Here is a 23,058-nt window from a genome sequence, read left to right as displayed (position 1 = left end):
GATTACAGGTATCAGGTCAAGGAGGGCACACTGAAAAGGAGCCTAGTTATCTCTCTGAGTTGAGAAAACAGATGGAGTACGAGGAAGCCAAACAAGAAAGCTCAAATTTGTAGGGCAGAGTACTAGAGAGGACAGAAGTCAGGGGAGAGGGAGAGAAGCAAGAAAGGAAGGAAGTACTTCCAGCAATTTGCTGTGGGGCTTCCCTTGAATCTTTGGGTAAGAATTGATCTGTGCATATATAAAAGGAAACTACTCAAGGCTAAAGAAAGAATCACCAGAACACAGGACTGAAAATCGTTCCTATTTCCATCCAGTGAGAGCAGAAAAACCTTGTCATCTGGCATAGTTCTCAGGCATCATCACCTTAGTAATGGGAATATATTAGATGTGTACTAAAGCTTAAAAAGGCTCAAAAGCAAACCTCAAAAGTAAAAATTTGATTCCAGGTAATTTAATCTCATGAAGAGTAAAGTACAATACCATGTAAAAGAATACAACAAAATCTAGCACCAAACAGTATAAACTTCACAATATACAGCATCCATTAAAAAATTATGAGGTAAGCAAAGAAGCAGGAAAATATTATCCATAACCAGGAGAAAAATGGATCAATAGACCCAAACCAGAAATGATAAGATGATAGAAGGAGCAGATAATGATAAAACAGCTATTATATATAGAACCTTTATGCCTAAGAATATAAAGACATAATAGGAATGAGGAGCAAAATAGAAGGCATCCAGAGAGACCCAAATACGCCTTCTAGAAGTTAAGGAAAAATATTTATATGAGCTAGCATATATTAAATGAAAAATATATCTCGTGGGGTTAATAGAGTAGAGACTGTAGGGGCAAAAAATCAGTAACCTTGAGGACAGATAGAAATTATCCAAAATGAAGCCAAGAGAGAAAAAGGACTGAATAAAAATGAACAGAGCATTAATGGGATAATAGTTTGGAAGTTCTTGTGGTTACCCTAGAAATTACAACATGATTATTTGACTTTCAGAATTTAGTATTCATCTTTATCTTGTACCTGTTCATGGAAGATTTGAGAACCTTAGGACACTTATTATGTATATGAATATATAAACATATATATATGTATATATATATATACACACACACACATTTACTCATGTATGTCATAACATCATTTCTTGTGTGTTTTTTGGTTGTTCATTGTGATTTATCCACGTCCTCACCACTTTTTAAAGAAAGTCTTTATATTTTTAGAAAAGTTTTACGTTCACAGCAAATTAAAAGGAAGATACATAGATTTTCTGGATACTCCCTGATGCCACAACTTATCAACATCCCTCACCAGAGTCATAAATTGGTTACAATACACAAACCTACATTGACACGTCATAATCACACAGAGTCCATACTTTATGTTAATACTCACTCTTGGTGTTAGACATTACGTGGATTTGGACAAATGTATAATGACATGCATCTGTCCTTAAATATTATACAGAGTATTTTCACTGACCTAAAAAATCTGTGCTCCAGCTATTCATTCCCCGTCCTAACCCCCAAAACCTGGCAATCACGGATGCTTTTACTGTCTCCATAGCTTTGCCCTTTCTAGAATGTCATGTAGCTGGAATTATATAGCATGTATCTTTTACAGATGGGTTTCTTTCACTTAGTAATATACATTTAATTTCCTCCATGTCTTTTCACAGCTTGATAGCTCATTTTCTTTTTAGTGCTGAGTAATATTCTGTTGTCTGGATGTGCCACAGTTTATCCATTCACCTACTAAAGGACATCTTGGTTGCTTCCAAGTTTTGGCAATTATGAATAAAGCTGCTATAGAGTGCTGGGCTGGCTCGGTCAGTAGAGTGTGTGACTCTTGATCTTGGGGTTGTAAGTTCAAGCCTTATGTTGGGTGTAGAGATTAAAGAATTAAAAATGAAATAAAAATTTTTAAAAATGCTATAAACATCTGTATGCAGGTTTTTAGATGGACGTAAGTTTTCAACTTCTTTTGGTAAAACCAAGGAACATGATTGCTGGATTGTATGGTAAGAGTACGTTTAGTTTTGTAAGAAATTCCAAACCTTTCAAATTGGCTATACCACTTTTATTCCCACCAACAATGAATGAGAGTTCCTGATGCTCCACATCCTTATTAGCATTTGGTGTTGTCAGTGTTCTGGATTTTGGCCGTTCTAATAGGAATATAGTGGTATCTCATTGTTTAAATTTGCCTTTCCCAAATGACATGATGTGGAGCATCTATAATATAAAAAGAATTCTTACATTTGAATACTTATACTTTCATATACTTACTTGTCATTTATCTGTTTAAGTGAAGTGTCTTAAGGTATTTGGCTCATTTTTAATCAAGTTTTTCTTATTTTTTACTTTTAAGAAGTCTTTGTATATTTTGGGTGATAATCCTGTATCAGATGTGTTCTACAAATATTTTCTCCCAGTCTGTGGCTTGTCTTATCATCTTCTTGACATTGTCTTTTGCAGAGCTGAAGTTTTTACTTTTTTTTTTTTTTTTTAAGATTTTATTTATTTATTTGACAGGGAGAGACACAGCCAGAGAGGGAACACAGCAGGGGAAGTGGGAGAGGGAAAAGCAGGCTTCCTGCGGAGCAGGGAGCCTGATGCAGGGCTCTATCCCAGGACCCTGGGACCATGACCTGAGCAGAAGGCAGACGCTTAACGACTGAGCCACCCAGGAGCCCCTGAAGTTTTTACTTTTAATAAAGGCTGGCTTCTCTCTCTCTCCTCTAAAGAAAGGAGGGGGGTGCCTGGGTGGCTCAGTCGGTTGGGCATCCAACTCTTAATTTTGTCTCAGGTTATGATCTCAGGGTTGTGAGATTGAGCCCTGCATCAGGCTCCATGCTGCATGTGGAGTCTGCTTAAGATTCTCTCTCTCTCTCTCTGCTCTTCTCCCTGCCCACCCCCCAAGAAAAGGCTGGTTTATTCATTATTTCTTTTATGATCATACCTTTGGAGTTGTATCTAAAATGTTATCATCATATCCAAGGTCATCTAGGTTTTCTCCTAGAAGTTTTACAGTTTTGCATTTTATATTTAGGTCTGTGATCCATTTTGGGTTAATTATTTTTTTTTAAAGATTTTATTTATTTATTTGACAGAGAGAGACAGAGCAAGAGAGGGAACACAAGCAGGGGGAGTGGGAGAGGGAGAAGCAGGCTTCCCACTGAGGAGGGAGCCCGATGCGGGGCTCGATTCCAGGACCCCGAGATCATGACCCGAGTCGAAGGCAGATGCTTAATGACTGAGCCACCCAGGCGCCCCTTGGGTTAATTCTTGTTAAGACTGTAAGGTCTGTGTCTAGATTCTTTTTTTTTTTTGCATGTGGATGTCCAGTTCTTCTAGTACCATTTGGTGAACAGACTATCTTTGCTCCATTGTACTGCCTTTGTTCCTTTGTCAAAGATCAATTGACTGTATTTATATGGGTGTATTTCTCAGTGTCTATTCTGTCCCATTCATTTATTTGTCTATTCTGTAGCTAATACCATACTGCCTTGTTACTGTTTACCACTTTTCCTTCACTCTCCATTTCTTGCTATATTTCTGAGTTATTATCTAGAATAATTTTCCCTGAGCCTGGAGAATATACCTTTTAGAACCTTGTCCTTCCTAGACTTTGGATACTTTATCCTTTGCCTGGAAGGTCCCGGGCCTGTACTTCTCTGGCTGGGAGGTGTTTGCTTTTCCACTTTGGCATCTATGAATTTCACTTCATTTTACCCTTGGCTATGTAGTTAAATTTTTTGTTCCTATTTTATCCAACATTTCAGTGTGTTTGTTTAGGCAGTATATTTTAGTGGTTCCTGGCACCTCTTTGTCAACACTTTGTATTGTCACTCTTTTGATTTTTAGCCATTTTGGTGAGTGTGAGGTGGTATCTGAAATACGTTTTTTTGTATTTCCCTGATGACTGATGTTGAGGGCCCCACCCCCTATTTTTTGTGCTTTAGCTCAATTTTTGGTGTCTCCAGTTTTATTCTGCTTCATGGTAGATTTTTATTTTGGGGGAGAGGACAACTTTTCTTCAACTCTGAAGTTGTGGTTTTTATTTTTTGTTTTCTTCTAATGGTAGCTTCGTATGGTTATCATCTGCCCCATTCATCTGACCCCGACTGGCTTTCTTTTTCTTGGGGTGATTTTTTCTGTGTTTTATCACCATGAGAATCCTCACTTCCTTCTTCTCTTTCCTTAATGGGCTCAGTAGTGTCCACCAGGTTCTTTCTACAGCTTGGAGTCTGGAGCTGGGTCTGGTGTATTTGAGTTTCACTACTTATAAGAAATATGAAGTTGTTGGTAGAGAATGTGGCTAGATAGGCTAGAGGAACCAGTGCCCACAGTGTATGAATAAACCAGAGACCAGGTGAGGAGGAGCATAGATGAAACTTTACTATTGTTACATGAACTGTTACTTTGGACACAGATATCTTGAAAACTGAAATCTTGATAATTGAAAATGGAAGTTGGTTATACAAGCACAAATACTTCAAGGAAAAACATCTGTGTATGTTGGACTGAGGAAGATAAGGAGCCTGCATGTCTCTCCATCCATATATTTAAAGAATTTTAAAAATACATTTTCCAGGATAATCGTTTAACACTTGGAGAAATCTATGTTTTTGGATTTACACTGTCAAAGTTTGGATCTATGCGTAAATATCATTTTAATTTTTAATTTAAATTTTAAAATTTTCACCTAGATGTTTTTTCACTATGTCAGTGCATCATTTACTTGTTTCGGAAACAGTAGTGTTCTGAACGTTTTCTCATCCAGATATTTTCAGAAGGATTTTTTGGATAGATGAGAATCTTATTAAGAATAATCTTCTAAATATATCTACTTGGGGCCCTCACTTCAACAGTTTCAAGGACCATTTCCTTATGAATAACCTGTTGCCTTATATAAATAATTTTTCAGCAAACACTGAGAAGAATGTGCTACCTTACCATCAAAGAAATGGCTACAATATCTGAGGATGTGATAATTGTCACGAGCAGGTATGTGAATGGTCAGAACCTAACCTGGAGTACTTATATATTTAGTGGAATATTTGTTGTTCTTTTTCTATTAGTTTTACTTTTTTGACTGTAAGAAAGCAAATAGGAATTAAAAAAAAATCTTAAAGCATTCTTTCCTAAAATGTGGTTGTCATCATGTGAAAACCATGTCTATCTGATAAAGCAAAGAAGTCACAAAGGGTAATGCTAACGGATTTGCTAATACATTTTAAATGTTCATAATAATATGTAAACAGAACCAAAATGTAAATGATACATTGACATAAAATATTTACAATAAGTATATCAAAAGGCTAGTATATATAATATGTAAAGAACTCTTCTATTTCAAAAAAATTCCAAGTGATAGTTCTTACAATAACCAATATAAAGGATCTGGTTGTTTTTAGTCATTCTCTCATAACCAAAAAATGTAAATTAAGAACTCAAATGAGTTATAAGATTTCTACCCATCAAATTGGCAAAAAAGAAAAAAGGCAGTAGGTGCTTGTAAGGGAGACTGATATTCTTGTATATACAGGAGGCAGAATAATAAATTGATTCAGGTTTTCTAGAAAGCAGTTTGACAGCATTCAGATGTTGAACATTTGAAAAGTTTTATCCCTTTGACACAGTAATACCATGTCGATGGAACTATGCTCAGAAAATAATCAGAGATAGCACAGGAAAACTTATATGTAATAATGTTCATTGCAACACTGTTTACACTGGCAGAAAGGGTGAAACAATTTAAATGTCTGCTATTGTTGAATTTAATTATATATAAATTAACCATGTCATAATCAGATTATGGGATTATTTTAATTTTTTGAGACATCTTTAATGATATGGAAAAGTCCTCATAAAGTGCTGAATGAGAGTTGGATTCAAGTCCATGTACTTTATATAGTCTCCCTTTAAAACATATTTTATGTACATATATAAAAATATATGGATGGAAATATGCTGATATATTACCAGTAGATTATCTCTGGGTGTTTGGGATTATGGCTATTTATTTTCTTTAAAATTTTGAAAATTTCCCAGTGTCCTGGAGTCAGGATGGATAATCTAATTATTAATTATAATTCATTTAAGTGAATTTGGTCTTTGTACAACAACATAAATTTTGGAGGAGGGTGCTTGTTTTTAACCAGCAGTTGTATTGAATAAGTTTCAATTAGTGAAGCTTTCGGCTGAAAATAACCGAAAGGCAGATGTAGTCACTAGGCATAGAGTAGCTAGCGTTGGTTCAGTAGTGCAACAGTGTGAGGGCTGGTGTCTCTTGAATCTCACAGGATTGCAGAATAGATGCCTGAATTACTGGCAGTGCACCATTCAAGGTGGGAGGGGTACCGGGAAGGGGGCCAGGGAGGGCCAGCACCATCTGCCTCTTTTATCAGGTATGCAATAGCTTTTCCCAAGGCAATTTGTAGATTTCATTTGACACAGCTGTGTTATACAACTCTCGACTCTTGTTAGGACCAGGAAAGTGACGATTTCGCTTTTAAAGGCCAAGTATTGGGGGCAGGCAAGGGAGAAGGGGTTGGAAATGGGTATTGGATTAGTTAGCTAACAATATTTGCCACAAGTAACAAACAGAAAATCTTCACTTGGATTGCTGTACTCACTAAATGTTGGAAAAATTAAAAATAGATTAGGGTTTTTTGTTTGTTTAGCTGTTAGTACTTCCTTCTGAATCCTGTTAGGCTGCCATGAATTATGGTTTGCTTCTAGCTCATTTTAAGAGATTAGTAGATGTAGTAGGCAGAATAATGGCCATCCAAAGATATCCCTGGCCTAAGTCCCAGGACCTACAATATGTTTCATTATACCGCAAAGGGGAAGTAAAGTTGCTAATCAGCAGGTAGGGAGAATAGGGTGGATGATGTAGGTGGGCCCGATAAGGGTCCTTAAAAGTGGAAGAAGAAAGTGGAAAGGTCAGTAAAGAGATGTGATGATGAAAGCAGGTCACAGATGCGATGTTGCTGGAGGAAGGGGGCTGTGAGCCAGGGAATGTGGGTGGCCCCAGCAGTTGGAAAAGGCAAGGAAATGGATTCACCCCTACAGCCTCCCGAAAGGAGGCCTGCCGATACCTTGATGTTATCCTGGTGAGACCTGTGTTGCATTTCTAACTTACAGAACTGTAAGATAAAGAAGTGAACGTGGTCTTTGGTCTTTAAGTTTGAGGTGATTTGTTACAGTAGCCATAGAAAACGAGTAGATCTTGTATAAGCATCAAATCAACACATTGTGTACTTTAAAATTATACAATATTATATGCCAATTATATCTCAAAGCTGTGGGAAAAACTACTAGAGATTTTGGTACCTGGAAGTGGGGTACTGCTGTAACAAATACCTGAAAATGTGGAAGTGGCTTTGGGAATTGGGCAACGAGTAGATGCTGGAAGAATTTGGGGGAACATGACAGATAAGGCCTACATTGCCTTGAACAGAGTGTTAGTGGAAAGCTGGATGTTAATGACCTTGGTAGACTCAGAAAGAAGTGAGGAGCAGGGTAGAGAAAACACCACTGTAGAGAATGCTCAGATCCTTGTGAACATACTCTTGGTAGAAATATGGACACTAAAGGTACTGCTGGGAGGCTCAGAAGGAAATGAGGAAGGTGTTAGCAACTGGAAGGAAGGGGACCCTGGTCCTGTAGTGGCAGAGAGCTTAGTAGGATTGTGCCTGCAGTTATATAGAAATCAGGACTTGTGAGCTTGGATGTTTAACTGAGATTTCCAGAGTGTCAAGGTGTGGCCTGGTTTCTTTTTACCACTTACAGTAGAATTTTGAGACTAGAGAAATAAATTGAGGAGACACCTGTTTAAGAGCCAGGAGTTCTTTACAAAAATCATTATGTTGTGCACCTGAAACTGAGACGTTATATGTCTGAGACTCTTACAGCAGCAGCACCACTGCTAGTCTGGACTGAAAGGGACAGAGAGAGGACAAAGTGAAAGAAGGTTGTCAGAGTCCCAAATTCTCCGATAGGAAACCGGCCGAGAAGACTGCTCAGCTTTAAACATGCGCCGCCCTCACAAAAAGGAAGGATGGCTCTGAGGGCAGGGTTGCAGGCCCATAGTGTGGAGCTGAGAACGATGGAGAATTCTCCCCAGCACCTGAAACCTTCTCCAGTTTGCTTGGCTGGATTTCAGAATTGCTTAGGACCAGTGACTTTTTTTTCTTCTTTTTTTTTCATTCCATTTTCTCCTTGTGAACAGCAAAGTCTGCAAGTGCTATCCTGTGGTAGCCCCACCCTTGTATTTTGGGTCAGACAACTTGTTTCCTAGTTTCACAGGCCCACAGGTGGAGAGGAATTTTGCCTCGGGAGAGAGTATACCCAGTCTCACCCGTACCTAACTGATTTTGATGCTAAGGTCAGGATTTTTGAATCAGTGGGATTTCGATGAGCTTTTGGACTTTGAGTTGGTGCTGTAATGCGTTGAGATCTGGGGGGATCTTGGGATGGGGTGAATGTATTTTGCTTCTGAGATGGATGCAGCCTTGCTGACACAGTGATCTTAGCCCAGTGAGCCCTGTGTTGGACTGCTAATCCGCGGAACTGTAAGAATCTTTTCTTTGAAGGCACTAATTGTGGTCATCTGTTACAGCAGGAATAGAAAACTAATAGAGTAGATGACCCCTCTGCATATGTAGACAGTTGTGCGACCTTGCTGAGAAACCATGGAGATTAAAAATTCTGAAGAAAATCAGACACTTCATAAAAGGATATACAAATGGCCAAGAAATACATGGAAATGTTCTCAGTATTATTAGTCATTAGGGAAATGCAGATTAAAACCTCAGTGAGATATCCTTCCATACCCACTAGAATCTTCGTTAAAATAACAAAACCTGACAACACCAATCAACAAGCCTGCTTCAACACCAAGTATACTGTAGGTGGGAATGTAGAATGATACGATCGCCTTAGAAGAACTTATGCAGAAAACTTATAAGAGGAAAAAATAATTTAAAGCCCTGAAAGACTCAAAGTATATTTGAACGAATGTACATGTTTTTGAGTAGATCAATTAAACATCATAAAGTTCAGTGCTCTCTAATTTGTAAAATCGGTGCAGTCTCAATGAAAAAAATCAACGGGCTATCTATTTTGGAGTTAGAAAAGTTGATGCTAAAGTTTACATGGAAAAACCAACATTTAAGAATAGCCAGGAAGTAACTGTAAAAGAAAAACTGTGAGCTCTACCAACCAGTGCAGTATTGAGGCCTGAACACTTAAAACAGTGTGGTACTGACACATGAATAGACCCTGGAATAAAATTGTGTGATGACTCTGTAATGAGTCACCTTGGCCATGCTGATCGACATTTTCAGAATTTTCTGGTCCAAATGGAAAGCATAGAATTAGACCCAAATACATGTGGAAATTTAGTATTTGCCAAAGTGGCATCTCTAATCACTGGGGTAAACAGGTACTTCTTAATATATGATGCTGGGACAACTGAGTAGTCACTTGGAAAAATAAAATTAGATCTATATTTCACATCCTGTATACAAATAAACTCTAAATGGATAAGGAATATAAATTTTAAAAATGAAAGCATGCAAGTACTAAAAGAAAAGATGAGTATATTCCTCTTTATTTTTGTTGTAGGGAAAAGCTTTTGTTAGGACTACAGTTCCAGAGGCAATGAAAGAAAAGATTGATTAAATTTGACTACCTAAGTTTCTCTTAATCAATGGCAAAAACACCACATAGAAGATGATCCAGGGGTTTTCAGTAGGTCTGAGTTGTATAGTTTCTTACGTTCATGGTATCCTACACGGCATTGCCACTCATTTTATGGCAAAAATGGTGTGACAGTAGGTTCATGACTTAAGAGATCCAGTAGTTTTACCATATTCTGTTTCACCTAGGAGCTGACAGCCTAGTGGGATGATGGGATGACCTACTGAATGCTCAGATGAGGTAGTAGGTTAGAGATGGGACCCCGTTCAGTTAGAAAATTCTCCTGTGGGATGCAGTCTGTGCATTACATTGATGGTCAGTGTAGTGTATGGTACCAATAAATACAATATGTGGGTCCAGGAATTAAGAGGTAGAAGTAGCACATGCTTTTCTCACCTTTGCTCCCAGTCACCCACTTGTAGAACTTATGCTTCCCATCCCCACCCAGAATGTGGGTTAAAGGCCCTGTTTCCCAAGGGACAGTGTTTTCAGGGATGAACAGGGGGAAGCATTTAACCCATTGACTTCTAGCTCCCACTGTTTGAGGATTGCCTTCAGCACAGAAATAACCCACGCTTCTGGATCTATGTGTCTGAGTGACAAGTTGGCAACCACAGGTACCCCATACTCCAGTGTCAGAGGAGTCCTGGGGCAGACAGGGAGCCAGTTTGCACATTCGAAATGATGACTACTGTTAGGCTGCTTTGGATTATTTATGTGGGGGACCAGCAGGTAAAGAAAGGAGCTGCTGCCCTCATAGAGGTAATTGACCTTGATCACTGTCAGGAGCTAGGCTTGTTGCTATACAAACGTGGAGGAGAGGACTGTATCTGGAATTCAAGGTATTGAGTATATTTTGATGTGTTCATGCCTGAGACAATGGTGAATAGAGAATAGGGAACAGCCAGTGGTCCAGCCCTGGTAAATCTCCAACAAAGAGCTCAGATTCTTTGGGATAAAGGTTTGAGCCACTTACCAGACACCTGACCAAGATAAGCTAAAGTGCTGGCTAAGAGTGAGGGAAATATAGAAGGGGTGATTATGGGAAGGAGATGGTGAATCTCAGTTACGGCTTTGGAATGTGTTGTAGCAGCAAGGATTGTACCATATTCCACTCCTTTTCCTGTGTCTTGTAGAAATAGTGGATGGTTACCATCTTGAAGACTCGGTGATAGGTTAGATTTAATGGAGGACACGTTCAAGTTTGAGGGGTGCAAAGGATGGACTGTTCTGGGTGTTGCTTTTGAGCCACCTCACATTTTCTCAGGCCTTCTCTGTGATCCCAGTTCTGCTTGCAGTCAGCTGCTCCGGGCAGGGTTCAGCTCCCTTGCGTCCATAGTGCCTCACTCCAAGCATACGCCGTGTGTTTGGCTTCTTGCCCTGCACTTTCTCTGGCACTCCAGTTTGGGCACTCACCTGGAACTCACCTGTGGGAGTTAACATGTGAATTTAACCGAATGGGGAGTTAACACTTTGGGGTTAACCCTCTGCCAGTGGGTGGCTAAGACCTAGTGGGTAAATTCTTTCCTTTTCATCCCTTGGAAATGTGGTTCCGACATGGATCTCTTAAGGGTCCTCAGAAGATCGCTCATTAAGTAACTAGTTGCCTGCAGCAGTGACCCACTAGAGAAAATTTCTTTGTATTAATTTCCCTCCTTCCCTCCCTGTCTTCCCTTCCCTTCCCTCAGAACACATTCCCAAATAAACTACCTGTCTGTAAGCCTTTGTCAGGGCAGCCCAAACTAAGAGAGAAACATGGAGCAGTGGTTGGCAAACTATGGCCCATGGCTAAAACTGCCGCCTCATTTTGTAAATAAAGTTTTATTGGAACACAGCCATGCCTATTTTTATGTATTGTGCATGGCTGCTTTCATGCGGTGCAGAAGCCAAGGAGAGAGAGACCTTAGAAGAAACTGAACCTGCCAAGCTTCAGTTTTTATCTAATTGGAGAAATGCAAATATTTATGAAAAAGACTGGTTGATAAATTATTTATATCTCAACAGTGGAAATCTGTGTCACTATTAAAATGATATTTTAGATATATATTTGGATATTTAAAAATATATAGATACCTAAAATTGAAAAAAAAAATCTACCAATAAGGAAAGATTCTTAAGCTATATTAAGTGAAAAAGGGAGGTGCCAGAAGAGTGGAGTTCACCTGCATGTGTTTTTATGTCTCTATGGTCTTATAGATTTTTAAAAAGTTCCTTAAGAAAACATAAGCGATGGTTCACAATGACGGTCTTTAGCTGAGCGGCACTAGAGGCGAGGGTGGGTGAGGCAAGACTTGGACTTTGTATTTTATACCCTTCTGAATGTTTTCAAAGTGTACTCATATGAAAATATTTTTTTAACTAAAAAAATAAAGAAACTGAAGGACTATCAGTTCTTCACAATTTTCTCCTCTTGGCATCCTGATGGGGCGAGGTGGAGTTGTAGGCTGTTTTGGACCCTGTGAAGGGGAGGCAAAAGGGGGAGGGGGATGAATAGTCCGCTTGGGGGGCAGGAAGATAAAAGGGTGAGTAACAGAGTATAGAGGCTAAAAACCTCTTTAAAGTATGGGCACGGAAGTCAGTAGCTCCGTCCAACTCCTCTGCTTATTTTTTGAGATGCAGTAGAAAGGTCTGAAGGCATTGACCGTTGTTTAGAAAGCCGTTCCTGAGAGAGAGCACGACCTTGTGAGTTAATCATTGTAGTTCGTGTCTTTTGAGGAGTTGTCTAGTCTGATGGGTTTTTAGGATTTGGGGGGATTTTGGCCTGTGGTTCTCTAGACCATTGTCTTTACTTTTTATGCCAGTTATCAGTATCTAAAATTATATATTTTGTTTATGTGATAGAGTATATTATCTCTCCTCTCATTAGTATGTTAGCTCCTTGAAGGCAAAGACTTTGTTTTGCTCCCTGCTCTATTGGGATTTAGAACAGCCTTCTACCCGATAGTTTTAATATTTATCTGCAGAAGACAGTGAATATCTGCCGAATTAATCACTGCATTAAGATAATTATGGGGACAATTGGAATTAGCTAGGGGTGGACTCCACAGGAGAGATGTTAATTGATTCATGGTAACTCATTTGATTTTTTTTTTTTCTTAGTCTGACTAAGGACATGACTGGAAAGGAAGATGTGTACCGAGGCCCAGCCATCAGGGCTCTCTGCAGAATCACTGATGTAAGTTCTCTTTGTTTCCTGAGGCATAAAAGGGACACTGCGTTTATCTACAGGTGGCCATGTAAATTTAATAGGATTCCCTAGTCTGACTCTGTGAATCTTCAGTATTATAGAAACATGACCACCAGAAAGGCTTTTGTGCCTCCAGGCTTTTTTTTCTTTCAGGTCGTCTTTTCTTTTTGTTTATTTAGATTAGTCTATTTTCTCTGTATTTGCCCTCACGGAATTTTGTTGTAGTCAGGGAACGTTGCTTGTGGGAAACCAAAACCCATTTGAATTTATTTTTTTTAAACTTTATTATAGGAAATAGATCTCTCAGAATTTGAGGTAAAGCTTACAACGGATGCCAGAACAAGAAATAGGGCAGCTCTAAGGAGCTCAGCAGCAAGATTTCTCGGATATTTACAGTTATGATCCATCACTTAGCAGGCTCAGGCCTCCTCATTGAAATATTTGAGAGACCCTGGTTAGCCATCAGCCAGCCAGTGGCTTGTAACCATGTGGATCTGAGTCAGATCTGATCCCTCACATCTGGAGGGATGAGGTTATAGAGTATGTTGGGCTGTCCCTTTCTAGGAACTCTGAGTAGGAAAGGTTAAAATGAAAGGCAGGCTGGGCATTGCCAAGCATCTTGAATAATATTTCAGCTACATTCACGCCTGGGTATATTTTGTGTGGATGGTTACAATCTTCTCAGGTTTTAAAGGTTGAGTAAGAGTAAATGGTAAGTCCGGATCCTAAGAGGAGTAATAGAAATGGTACAATGGTACAAACAGCCGCTCAGCTGTTTGGCTGTGGTTGTTTTTGTTTTTCATATTAAATTGGCCGTGTAAGACGTGACAATGGCAGTGCTATAGCAGTAAGCCTGTCTACTTGAATATTGATCTTAGGTCTGTTTACACACCTTCATCTGCTACCACCTTCCCAGTGCTCAGCTTTCCTCCAGTTAAATTTAAAAAGAATTTTATTTTCAGAGGAGTTCATATTGAGAGCTCACTGTAGTAGTGTATTAAACATTTAATTCTCAGTTATCTAAAATCAGGGATTACATTTGATTTATAGGACTCTATGGGATCCATATAAAATTCATCCCCTTCATACAGAGGCATCTTCAGAATTTCAAAACAGCTCCATCCCCATCTAGGAATTTCTTTTATAACAGCCCTGAGTAAGTTGAGCCTGTACTTATGCCTTTGCTCAGACTGGGATTCTCCACTTTGAGACCGTTGATTTCGTTGTTGAACAGTTCATTTTTTTCCTTCCATATACTCTTAAAAAGTCCTCTTTGAAGATTCCACTCAGTTGTCTGGGTCCTGCCCTCTGGGATAGGATTATCTGTTACATGATAATCCTTATAATGCATTCTAAATATTGGCACAGAAACAAATAGATGACTGGTTTTTGTAAATTATTTTGAAGCAGTTATTTTGGGTGAAACTGTTTTGCTTCAACAGTGTTTTCTTTATGCATGTTATCAGGGAACAATGTTACAGGCCATTGAGAGATACATGAAGCAGGCCATCGTGGACAAAGTCTCCAGCGTATCCAGCTCTGCACTGGTGTCTTCCTTAGTAAGTGAGCAAGTAGCTGCCTGGGTCTTACAGGCGCTACAGTGTCTGTGGGAAAAACAAAATATCACTGCGATTTCTCACAAACGCAACATTCACAAAATATAGATACATCTCTATTACTTTATCCTGGAGTGTTTTATCAGAGGAGCATAAAAATGGGCAGTTAAAAACATAAATTTTCCCTCTTGGTGTGATGCTGTACAGGTCTCTGTAAAAAGTCCTTGCTGTCTCAGCAGTCAGTCAACTTACGGTTTATTTTTTTCTGGGTTTTTGTTTTGTTTTCTTTCTAATCGAGGTGTGAAAAAGTTCTAGGTTCAGTTGAAGTTCCTGGTGAAGAAACACAATTGAGATTTTTTCAGTGATAAAATCTGCATATTTGTATTTCAAACAGTGTAGCTAAAACTTCATGTAAATTCCTCCTTTTTTCCTTTTTTGGCTTAATGAATATTATTTATTCAGTATGAAATCTTTATGTCCCACGTGTTAAGAATAAATGTATATTAAATCTTGGTTAAAAAAAAACCATAACACTTCCATGTTGAAAGGTTTTGGTAATCAGAGTTCTGTTGTATACATAATGAAAATGGGGGTAAGGATGAGATGGTGGACAGAGAAGACACTGGCCAATTTTTAAAAATTTTTATTTTTTAAATCTTTCTGAGATGTACTTCGGCCTCTTGCCTTTTTACCTCGGTTTTCATTAGCATGTGTGGTGTCCTTCAATCCAAAGCCTCCTGTCCCACTTCTAAATTTCTTACCGGAGAGTGGTCTTTGTTTCAGCAATACCTTTTCTTTCCCCTTTTTATCAAAACAAAATGCATTCATTACAGCTTTATCACATTGTGTTTGATGAAAATTGGTTGTTCCTGTGTGAATGGATTAGGTCATCTGAATCACAAGAGGTTCTGGGTCTGGAATATAATTGGCCAAGTTTTACAGCAGGGGATATATCAGTACTGTTTCTTTTTTTTCTTCCAGTTGAGTTTCCTGGAAGTAAAACCAGGAATATGAACATTATTTAAGCACCATTCTATTCATTAGTTCTTCCTTTGCTGTCCCTCCCCTCTCATTGCATCCTTTCACCCACGTCTCTCAGGGCCCCCCACCCCCCACACACGTCTTGGAGAAAGTTTCTGGTTTATTACTTGCCTTGGGAGTAGAGACTTAAAATAGATTCCTAAAAGCTACAGAGTTGTCTCTTTCATTTGGAAACGTCTGTTAGTGATTTTCTTTCTTTTATTATTATTATTATTATTATTTAAGATTTTATTTATGTATTTGACAGAGAGAGAGACAGTGGGAGAGGGAACACAAGCAGGGGGAGTGGGAGAGGGAGAAGCAGGCTTCCCGCTGGGCAGGGAGCCTGATGCGGGCCTCGATCCCAGGACCCTGGGATCATGACCTGAGCCGAAGGCAGACGCCCAACGACTAAGCCACCCAGGCACCCCTGTTAGTGATTTTCTAAGAAAACCAGTTTATGCTTGCAAACCTCTAATGACCATGCATGATCTACTCTTATTTTGCTCTGTGTCTAGCACATGATGAAGATAAGCCATGACGTGGTTAAGCGCTGGGTCAACGAAGCCCAAGAAGCGGCTTCCAGTGACAACATTATGGTCCAGGTACTGCCATTGAATCATATTGGGTCTTGAGACCAGCTTTCTTTAACCGTCCATCTTAGGGGCAATGTATTGACTTCCCAGATGTGTACTAGCTAAAGGCTAATATTGAGCAGCCTATTAGTACATATTCTCAAGTAGATATCGCACTGATTAGAATTACTGTCTGAGACCCTGCGAGTGTTTTGTAAAAGCTGTAGGAATGTTCAGGAAGGATTCTTACATTCAGCGGTAGTTGGAGATGCTCATTCCAAAGGTCCTTCATGCTGCATTTCTGTCCTTTATTTGAAAAACAGTTTGTGATGAAGGATGTCTCAATTCTAAGCTTTTCAGAACTTGGTTATGGTAGACATTACACAAACAGTGAAGAGTAATTTTTATTTTGTGAAACTTAAAAACCATCTTGTTGGAAAGATCTTTTGATATTCATTAATTCCTAATTAAAAGGAACAAGATTAAAATCTTAATTGGCAATTTTGTGTACTTGAGAGGATACTTACTCATCCCCTTTCTGTGTTTATAACTTCTCATGTTAGCGTATTTAGTTATGCGGAAATTGAGTAGTAATTTTTCCCTCAAGAAACATTCTAGCTCTCTTAACTCTGATCATTGTGTTTTTACACAAAGTGCCACGATAATTACACTCCTTAAGCCTGCTTTAGGAGATTACTCCTTTAACTACTAACATGGCCACAGATGACTTAAAGCCACTAACAGAGACCTGTGACACTGGTAAAGCCTGGGACCCGAGAGCCTTTGTACTCAGGATGTGTGGGGCCATGCTGAACCTGCTAGAGCCGTCTTCAGATTGTATGTCACCTCTTTGATACTACTTGTGCAGTCTGAATCTTTGATTTCTGGGGGTGAAACTCATAAGAGTTTCAGCCTTGCCTGTGTTCGGTTCAGTACGAAAAAGGTATTCTATTTGTATACATTTGACGTGGGTATCTTTTTACTAAAGTGCCATATGATTTTATTTTCCTGGGAGTTTGTCCTCTTCCTCCTCAGCTTTCTGTGTGTTACATCCTTTTTCTCGTCCTTTAGTATCACGCATTGGGAGTCCTGTATCACCTTAAGAAGAATGATCGCCTTGCTGTTTCTAAGATGTTGAATAAATTTACTAAATCCGGTCTCAAATCACAGTTTGCTTACTGCATGCTGATCCGAATTGCCAGTCGCTTACTAAAAGAAAACGAAGAGGGGTAAGTGTCTTCACCTAAACCTAAGTAATTTTCTGTTTGCTGGTTGACCTACTTCCAAGTTTATTTCCTTTATGAATGTTTGGGTAGCGCCGATTTTACAGATTTGGTGTTTTCCAAATTAAGAAAATTCATGGGGTTCTAAGTAATGCAACTTTTTTTTTTTTTTTTACCTTAATGTATGCTCTGGTATATGTATTTAATAGATTACGATTGCCAACAATAAGAAACTGATATTGAACAAAAAATACTTAGAGATCATAAGATGTGCAGTAATGTGAAAGCTGGAAGTGACATGAAGAATCTTGCTTGTTCCTTTTGTTTTTTTTTTAAAGAATATTGAAGTGCTGCATTTAATGATTTATTTATTTAAAGGGCGTGAAGGAGGAAAAGAGAATTCCACATTTGTAAGGCTCTTATATTGTTCATGAAGTAGTGTTATGTTATTTGATGGTAGACTGTGATAATATAAGGATGAATATTGTAATCTCTTAAGTAACCACTAAAGAAAAACATAGGAGGTGTAGCATAAATGTCAACAGAGAAGATAAAGTGGAATATTAAAAAAATATTTGGTTGAGCTTCCTGCTTCTGATAATGGTGGAGTAGCTTGGTCACATTAGCCCACTGCAAATACTTATGTCATTGGTACAAAACTTTGCCTCCCCCCAAAAGTAGGAAAACCCACCACTATTTGAAAGTACTGGTGAGTGGTAAAAAGTAGGCAAAAACTGGAAGGAAGTTGATATCTGAGAAGCAGAGGCTATACTAGGTGAGATTTGTGTATTTCTGGATAGTCTCCAGAGATCCCGCAGTTCCTAGATGTGGGATCGCAGAAAGCCATAGTATTTACTGGACAGAGGGGTCAGAATATAGTTTGAGATGGGAAGAGTGATGAAAACCTATGGTGGAAATCCTGGAAAGGAGGGAACCACAGTTGGGATAAGCGCCCAAATCAATTTCAAACTCTGCAAAACTCCATGGTTGACCATGGTTTATACGTGGAGAGGGGAAAACTCTAGGAAACCTGACAAACAGTAGCTGTGAACCAAAAGCACTGAGTGGAGATTCAGCTGTGCCTCACTCACAGCCAAAGAGATGAAGTTTGGAGTTTGAGCCAGCCAACTGCCTGCTAGAGAAACATCAAATTTCTAGAGTCTTTGCATCCTGTCATTCACGATGTTTATATACAGTAAAAAACTGATAGAAGTGCAAAGAGTTCGGAAAATGTGACCAGTAGTTAAGAGAAAAAGCAGTCAACAGACACTGACTCTGATATGTCCTGGACATTGGAATTAGCAGACAAGAACTCTAACAGGTTTATAAAAGATGCTTTCAAGAGTTTAAATGGGAAGTAGTTATAACGAATGAGCAGGGAAAATGAAAACTATAAGAAGGAACTAAAAAAAAATTCCAGAGCTTTAAATTCCTTGTTAGTCAGAATTCAACCAGAAAAGCAGAACCCATAGCAGATAAATATATAAAGAGATTTATTACAAGGAACTGGCATTTGCAATTTGGGAGCTTGCTAAGCAAGTCCAAGATCCTTAGGGCAGGCTGTTGGGAAGGGAGGATATCACAGGCAGGTGGGAACTCATGGGCACAGGCTGAAGCTGCTGCCCACTGGTGGAATTTGTCATCTCACATTTTACTATAAGCAGCAAGATGAAACTAGGTCACACCTTCAACACTTTCCTTGGAAATTCCCTCGAGTCAGGTTCATCATCTACAAGTTATGGTTTCCACAAAACTGCAGGACACAATTTCGCTAATCTGTCCACTAACCTATAACAAATATCCACTTTACTCCAGTTTACAATAACTTCTTCCTTTTGTGCTCTTACAGGATCCTCCAAGACTGGATTTCCCCCCTCCCCTCACCTCCCTCCTTCCCTTCCTTCCTTCCTTTTTAATTCCAGCATAATTAGCATACAGTGTTCTATTAGTGTCGGGTGTACAATATAGTGATTCAAGAATTCCATACATCACCCAGTCCTTATCAGAACAAGTGCAGTCCTTAGTCCCCATCACCTGTTACCCCATCCCCCACCCACTCCCCTCTGGTAACCATCAGTTTGTTCTCTATAGTTAAGAGTCTGTTTCCTTTCCTCTTTCTTTTGATCATTTGTTTTATTTCTTAAATTCCACATATAAGTGAAATCATATATTTTTCTCTGACTTATTTCACTTAGCATTATACTCTTGAGCTCCATCCATGTTGTTGCAAATAGAAAGATTGCACTCTTCCTTATGGCTGAATAATATTCCATTTTGTGTGTGTGTGTGTGTGTGTGTATTCACACCCTGTCTTCTTTATCCATTGATCTGTCGATAAACACTTGGGCTGCTTCCATAATCTGGTTATTGTAAATAAGGCTGCAATAAACATAGGGGTGCATGTATCCTTTTGAATTAGTGTTTTTGTATTCTTTGGGTAAATACCCAGTAGTGTGATTAATGGATCATGGGGTATTTCTATTTTTAACTTTCTGAGAAACCATAAACTCCATATTGTCTTCCGTAGTGGCTGCACCAGTTTGCATTCCCACCAACAGTGCATGAGTGTACCTTTTTCTCCACATCCTCACCAACACTTGTTGTTTCTCATGTTTTTGATTTTAGCCATTCTGACAGATGTGAGGTGGTATCTCTTTGTGGTTTTAGGTTGCATTTCCTTGGTGATGAGTGATGTTGAGTATCTTTTCATGTGTCTATTGACCATCAGTATGTCTTTGGAGAAATGTCTTTTCATGTCTTATGCCCATTTTTAATTGGATTATTTGTTTTCTGAGTGTTGAGTTTTAGAAGTTCTTTATATATTTTGGATACTAACCCTTAATCAGATATGTCATTTGCAAATAACCTCTCCCATTTAGTAGGTTGTCTTTTAGTTTTGTTGATTGTTTTCTTTGTTGTGCAGAAGACTTTCATTCTGATGATAATCCCTATAGTTTATTTTTTGCTTTTGTTTCCCTTGCTTTAGGAGACATATCTAGAAAGATGTTGTTATAGCCAATGTCAGAGAAATTACTGTTTGTGCTCTCTTCTAGGTTTTTTTATGCTTTCAGGTCTCTCATTTAGGTCCTTAATCCATTTTGAGCTTATTTTTGTGGATAGTGAAAGAAACTGGTCCAGTTTCATTCTTCTGCATGTAGCTGTCCAGTTTTCCCAACACCATTTGTTGAAGAGACTGTCTTTTTCCCATTGCATATTCTTGCCTCTTTTGTTGAAGATTAGTTGACCTTATATTTGGGGGTTTATTTTTGGGCTTTCTATCCCGTTCCATGAATCTGTGTATCTGTTTTTGTGTCACTACCATACTGCTTAGATTGCTACAGCTTTGTAGTATAACTTAAAATCTGGAATTGTGATACCTCCAGCATTGTTTTGTTTCGGAGTCTTTTGTGGTTCCATACATATTTTAGGATTGTTTGTTCTAGTTGTGTAAAAAATGCTGTTGGTATTTTGATAGGGATTGCATTAAATCTGTAGATTGCTTTGAGTAGTACGGACATTCTAACAATATTTGTTCTTCCAATCCATGAGCATGGGATATCTTTCCATTTGTGTTGTCTTCAATTTCTTTCATCAGTGTTTTATAATTTTCAGAGTACAGGTTTTTCACCTCTTTGGTTAAGTTTATTCCTAGATATTTTATTATTTTTTGGTGCAGTTTTAAAGGGATTGCTTTAATTCCTTTCTGTTTATTATTAGTGTATAGAAATGCAGTGGATTTCTGTACATTGAATTTTTTCACATTGCGACCTTATGGAATTTATCAGTTCTAGTAGATTTTTGGTGGAGTCTTTAGGGTTTTCTATATATATGCAAATAGTGAAAGTTTTACTTCTTCCTTACTAACTTGGATTCCTTTTATTCCTTTTTCTCATCTGATTGCTGTGGCTAGGACTTCACCAGTACTATGTTGAATAAAAGTGGTGAGAGGGACCTTGTTCCTGATCTTAGGGGAAAAGCTTTCAGTTTTTTACCATTGAGTATGTTAGCTGTGGGTTTTTCATATATGGCCTTCATTATGTTGATGTATATTCCCTCTAAGCCTACTTTGTTGAGGGTTTTTTTCATGAATGAATGTTGTACTTTGTTGGATGTTTTTTCTGCATCTATGAAGTGATCATATGGTTTTTATCCTTTTTATTATTGATGAGATCTATCACCTTGATTGATTTGCAAATATGTAACCACCCTTATATCCTGGGAATAAATCCCACTTGATTGTGGCAAATGATTTTTTTTTTTAACCATTTTGGATTGTTGGATTCAATTTGCCAATATATTTTTTTAAAGATTTATTCATTTATTTTAGAGAGAGAGTGCATGCAGTCACTAGGTGCCCTGATCTGCTAATATTTTGGTAAGGATTTTTGTGTCTGTGTTAATCACAGATAGTAGTACATTTTTTGTAGTGCCTTTATCTGGCTTTTGGTATGGGGGCAATATAGGCCTCAGTTTTCCTTCCTCTATTTTTGGAAATAGTTTTGGAATATTTTAATAGTTTTAAACATTCTTTAAACGTTTGGTAGATATGAAGCCATCTGGTCCTGGACTTTTGTTTGTTGGGAGTTTTTTTTATTATGGATTCAATTTCATTACTGGTAGTCTGTTTAAGTTTTCTATTTCTTCTTAATTGAGTTTTGGAAGGTTATGTTTCTAGAAATTCATCCATTTCTTCTAGGTTGTCCAATTTGTTGGCATATACTTTTTCATAATATTCTCTTGCAATCCTTTGTATTTCTGAGATGTCGGTTATTATTTTTCCTCTTTCATTTCTGATTTTTTTTTTTGAGTCCTCTCTTTTGATGAGTCTGGCTAAGGGTTTACCAATTTTGTTGATCTTTTCAAAGAACCAGCTCTGGTTTCATTGATCTGTTCTATATTTTAGTTTCTATATCATTTATTTCTGCTCTAAACTTTATTTCCTTCCTTCTACTGGTTTTAGATTTTTTCTGTTTCTGCCTCCTTTAGATGTAAGGTTAGGTTGTTTGAGATTTTTCTTCTTGAGGTAGGCCTGTATTGCTGTAAACATTCCTCTTAGAACTTCTTTTGCTGCATTCCAGAGATTTTGGACTGTTACATTTTCATTTTCATTTGTCTCCATGTATTTTATTTCCTCTTTGATTTTTTTTTTGATTGACCCATTCATTGTTTAGTAGCATGTTATTTAACTCCCATGTATTTATGCTTATTCCAGATATTTTCTTGTGGTTGATTTCTAGTTACATAGCATTGTGGTCAGAAAAGATGCATGGAATGACTTCGATCTTTCTGAATTTGTTGAGACTTGTTTTGTGGCCCAATATGTTATCTATTCTGGAGAATGTTCCATGTACACTTGAAAAGAATGTGCATTCTGCTGTTTTAGGATGGAGTCCAAGACCAGATTTCTACAAGTGGTCTGTGAACCCTCACAGGCAGTGTTCTTAAAGACCAGATTTCTCATAGCACTCCGTTTAAGGCAATTCAGGCGTTTTTCGTCATGCTCCCCCAAATTCTACCAGCTTCTACCCATTTCTTGCTTCCAAAGATAATTCCACAGTTTCAGGTTTTTGTTACAGTAGCACCTTACTGTCAGGTAGCAAAATCTGTATTGGTTTTTTACTGTTACCATAACAAATGATCACAAATGTAATGGCTATTACAACATTTGTTTATGATCTCGTGGTTTTGTAGGTTGGACATGTCTTATGGGCCAAAGTCAGAATGTTAGCAGGATGCTGATGCTTACTGGAGACTTTGGGGGAAGAATTCACTTT

The 23,058-nt window shown here is 38.3% G+C and overlaps 1 protein-coding gene across 2 annotated transcripts in view; it reads left to right on the top strand.

The window, feature by feature from the left end:
• Positions 1 to 23,058, top strand: part of COPG2 (COPI coat complex subunit gamma 2) — a 95,590-nt gene that overhangs the window by 20,589 nt on the left and 51,943 nt on the right. For both annotated transcript variants that reach the window (XM_073899207.1, XM_025854914.2), the window contains exons 5-9: positions 4,943 to 5,022; positions 12,823 to 12,898; positions 14,377 to 14,469; positions 16,005 to 16,091; positions 17,133 to 17,290. In XM_073899207.1, coding sequence (XP_073755308.1) covers positions 4,943 to 5,022; positions 12,823 to 12,898; positions 14,377 to 14,469; positions 16,005 to 16,091; positions 17,133 to 17,290 — 494 coding nt within the window. The remainder of the gene's footprint in view (positions 1 to 4,942; positions 5,023 to 12,822; positions 12,899 to 14,376; positions 14,470 to 16,004; positions 16,092 to 17,132; positions 17,291 to 23,058) is intronic.

Source organism: Callorhinus ursinus, unplaced genomic scaffold (assembly GCF_003265705.2).
Source record: "Callorhinus ursinus isolate GAN/ISIS: 27379988/994484 unplaced genomic scaffold, GSC_fseal_2.0 scaffold12, whole genome shotgun sequence".
Taxonomy (NCBI): domain Eukaryota; kingdom Metazoa; phylum Chordata; class Mammalia; order Carnivora; family Otariidae; genus Callorhinus; species Callorhinus ursinus.
Note: the sequence above shows the minus strand (reverse complement) of the source record. Positions and strands in the feature narration are given on the sequence as shown.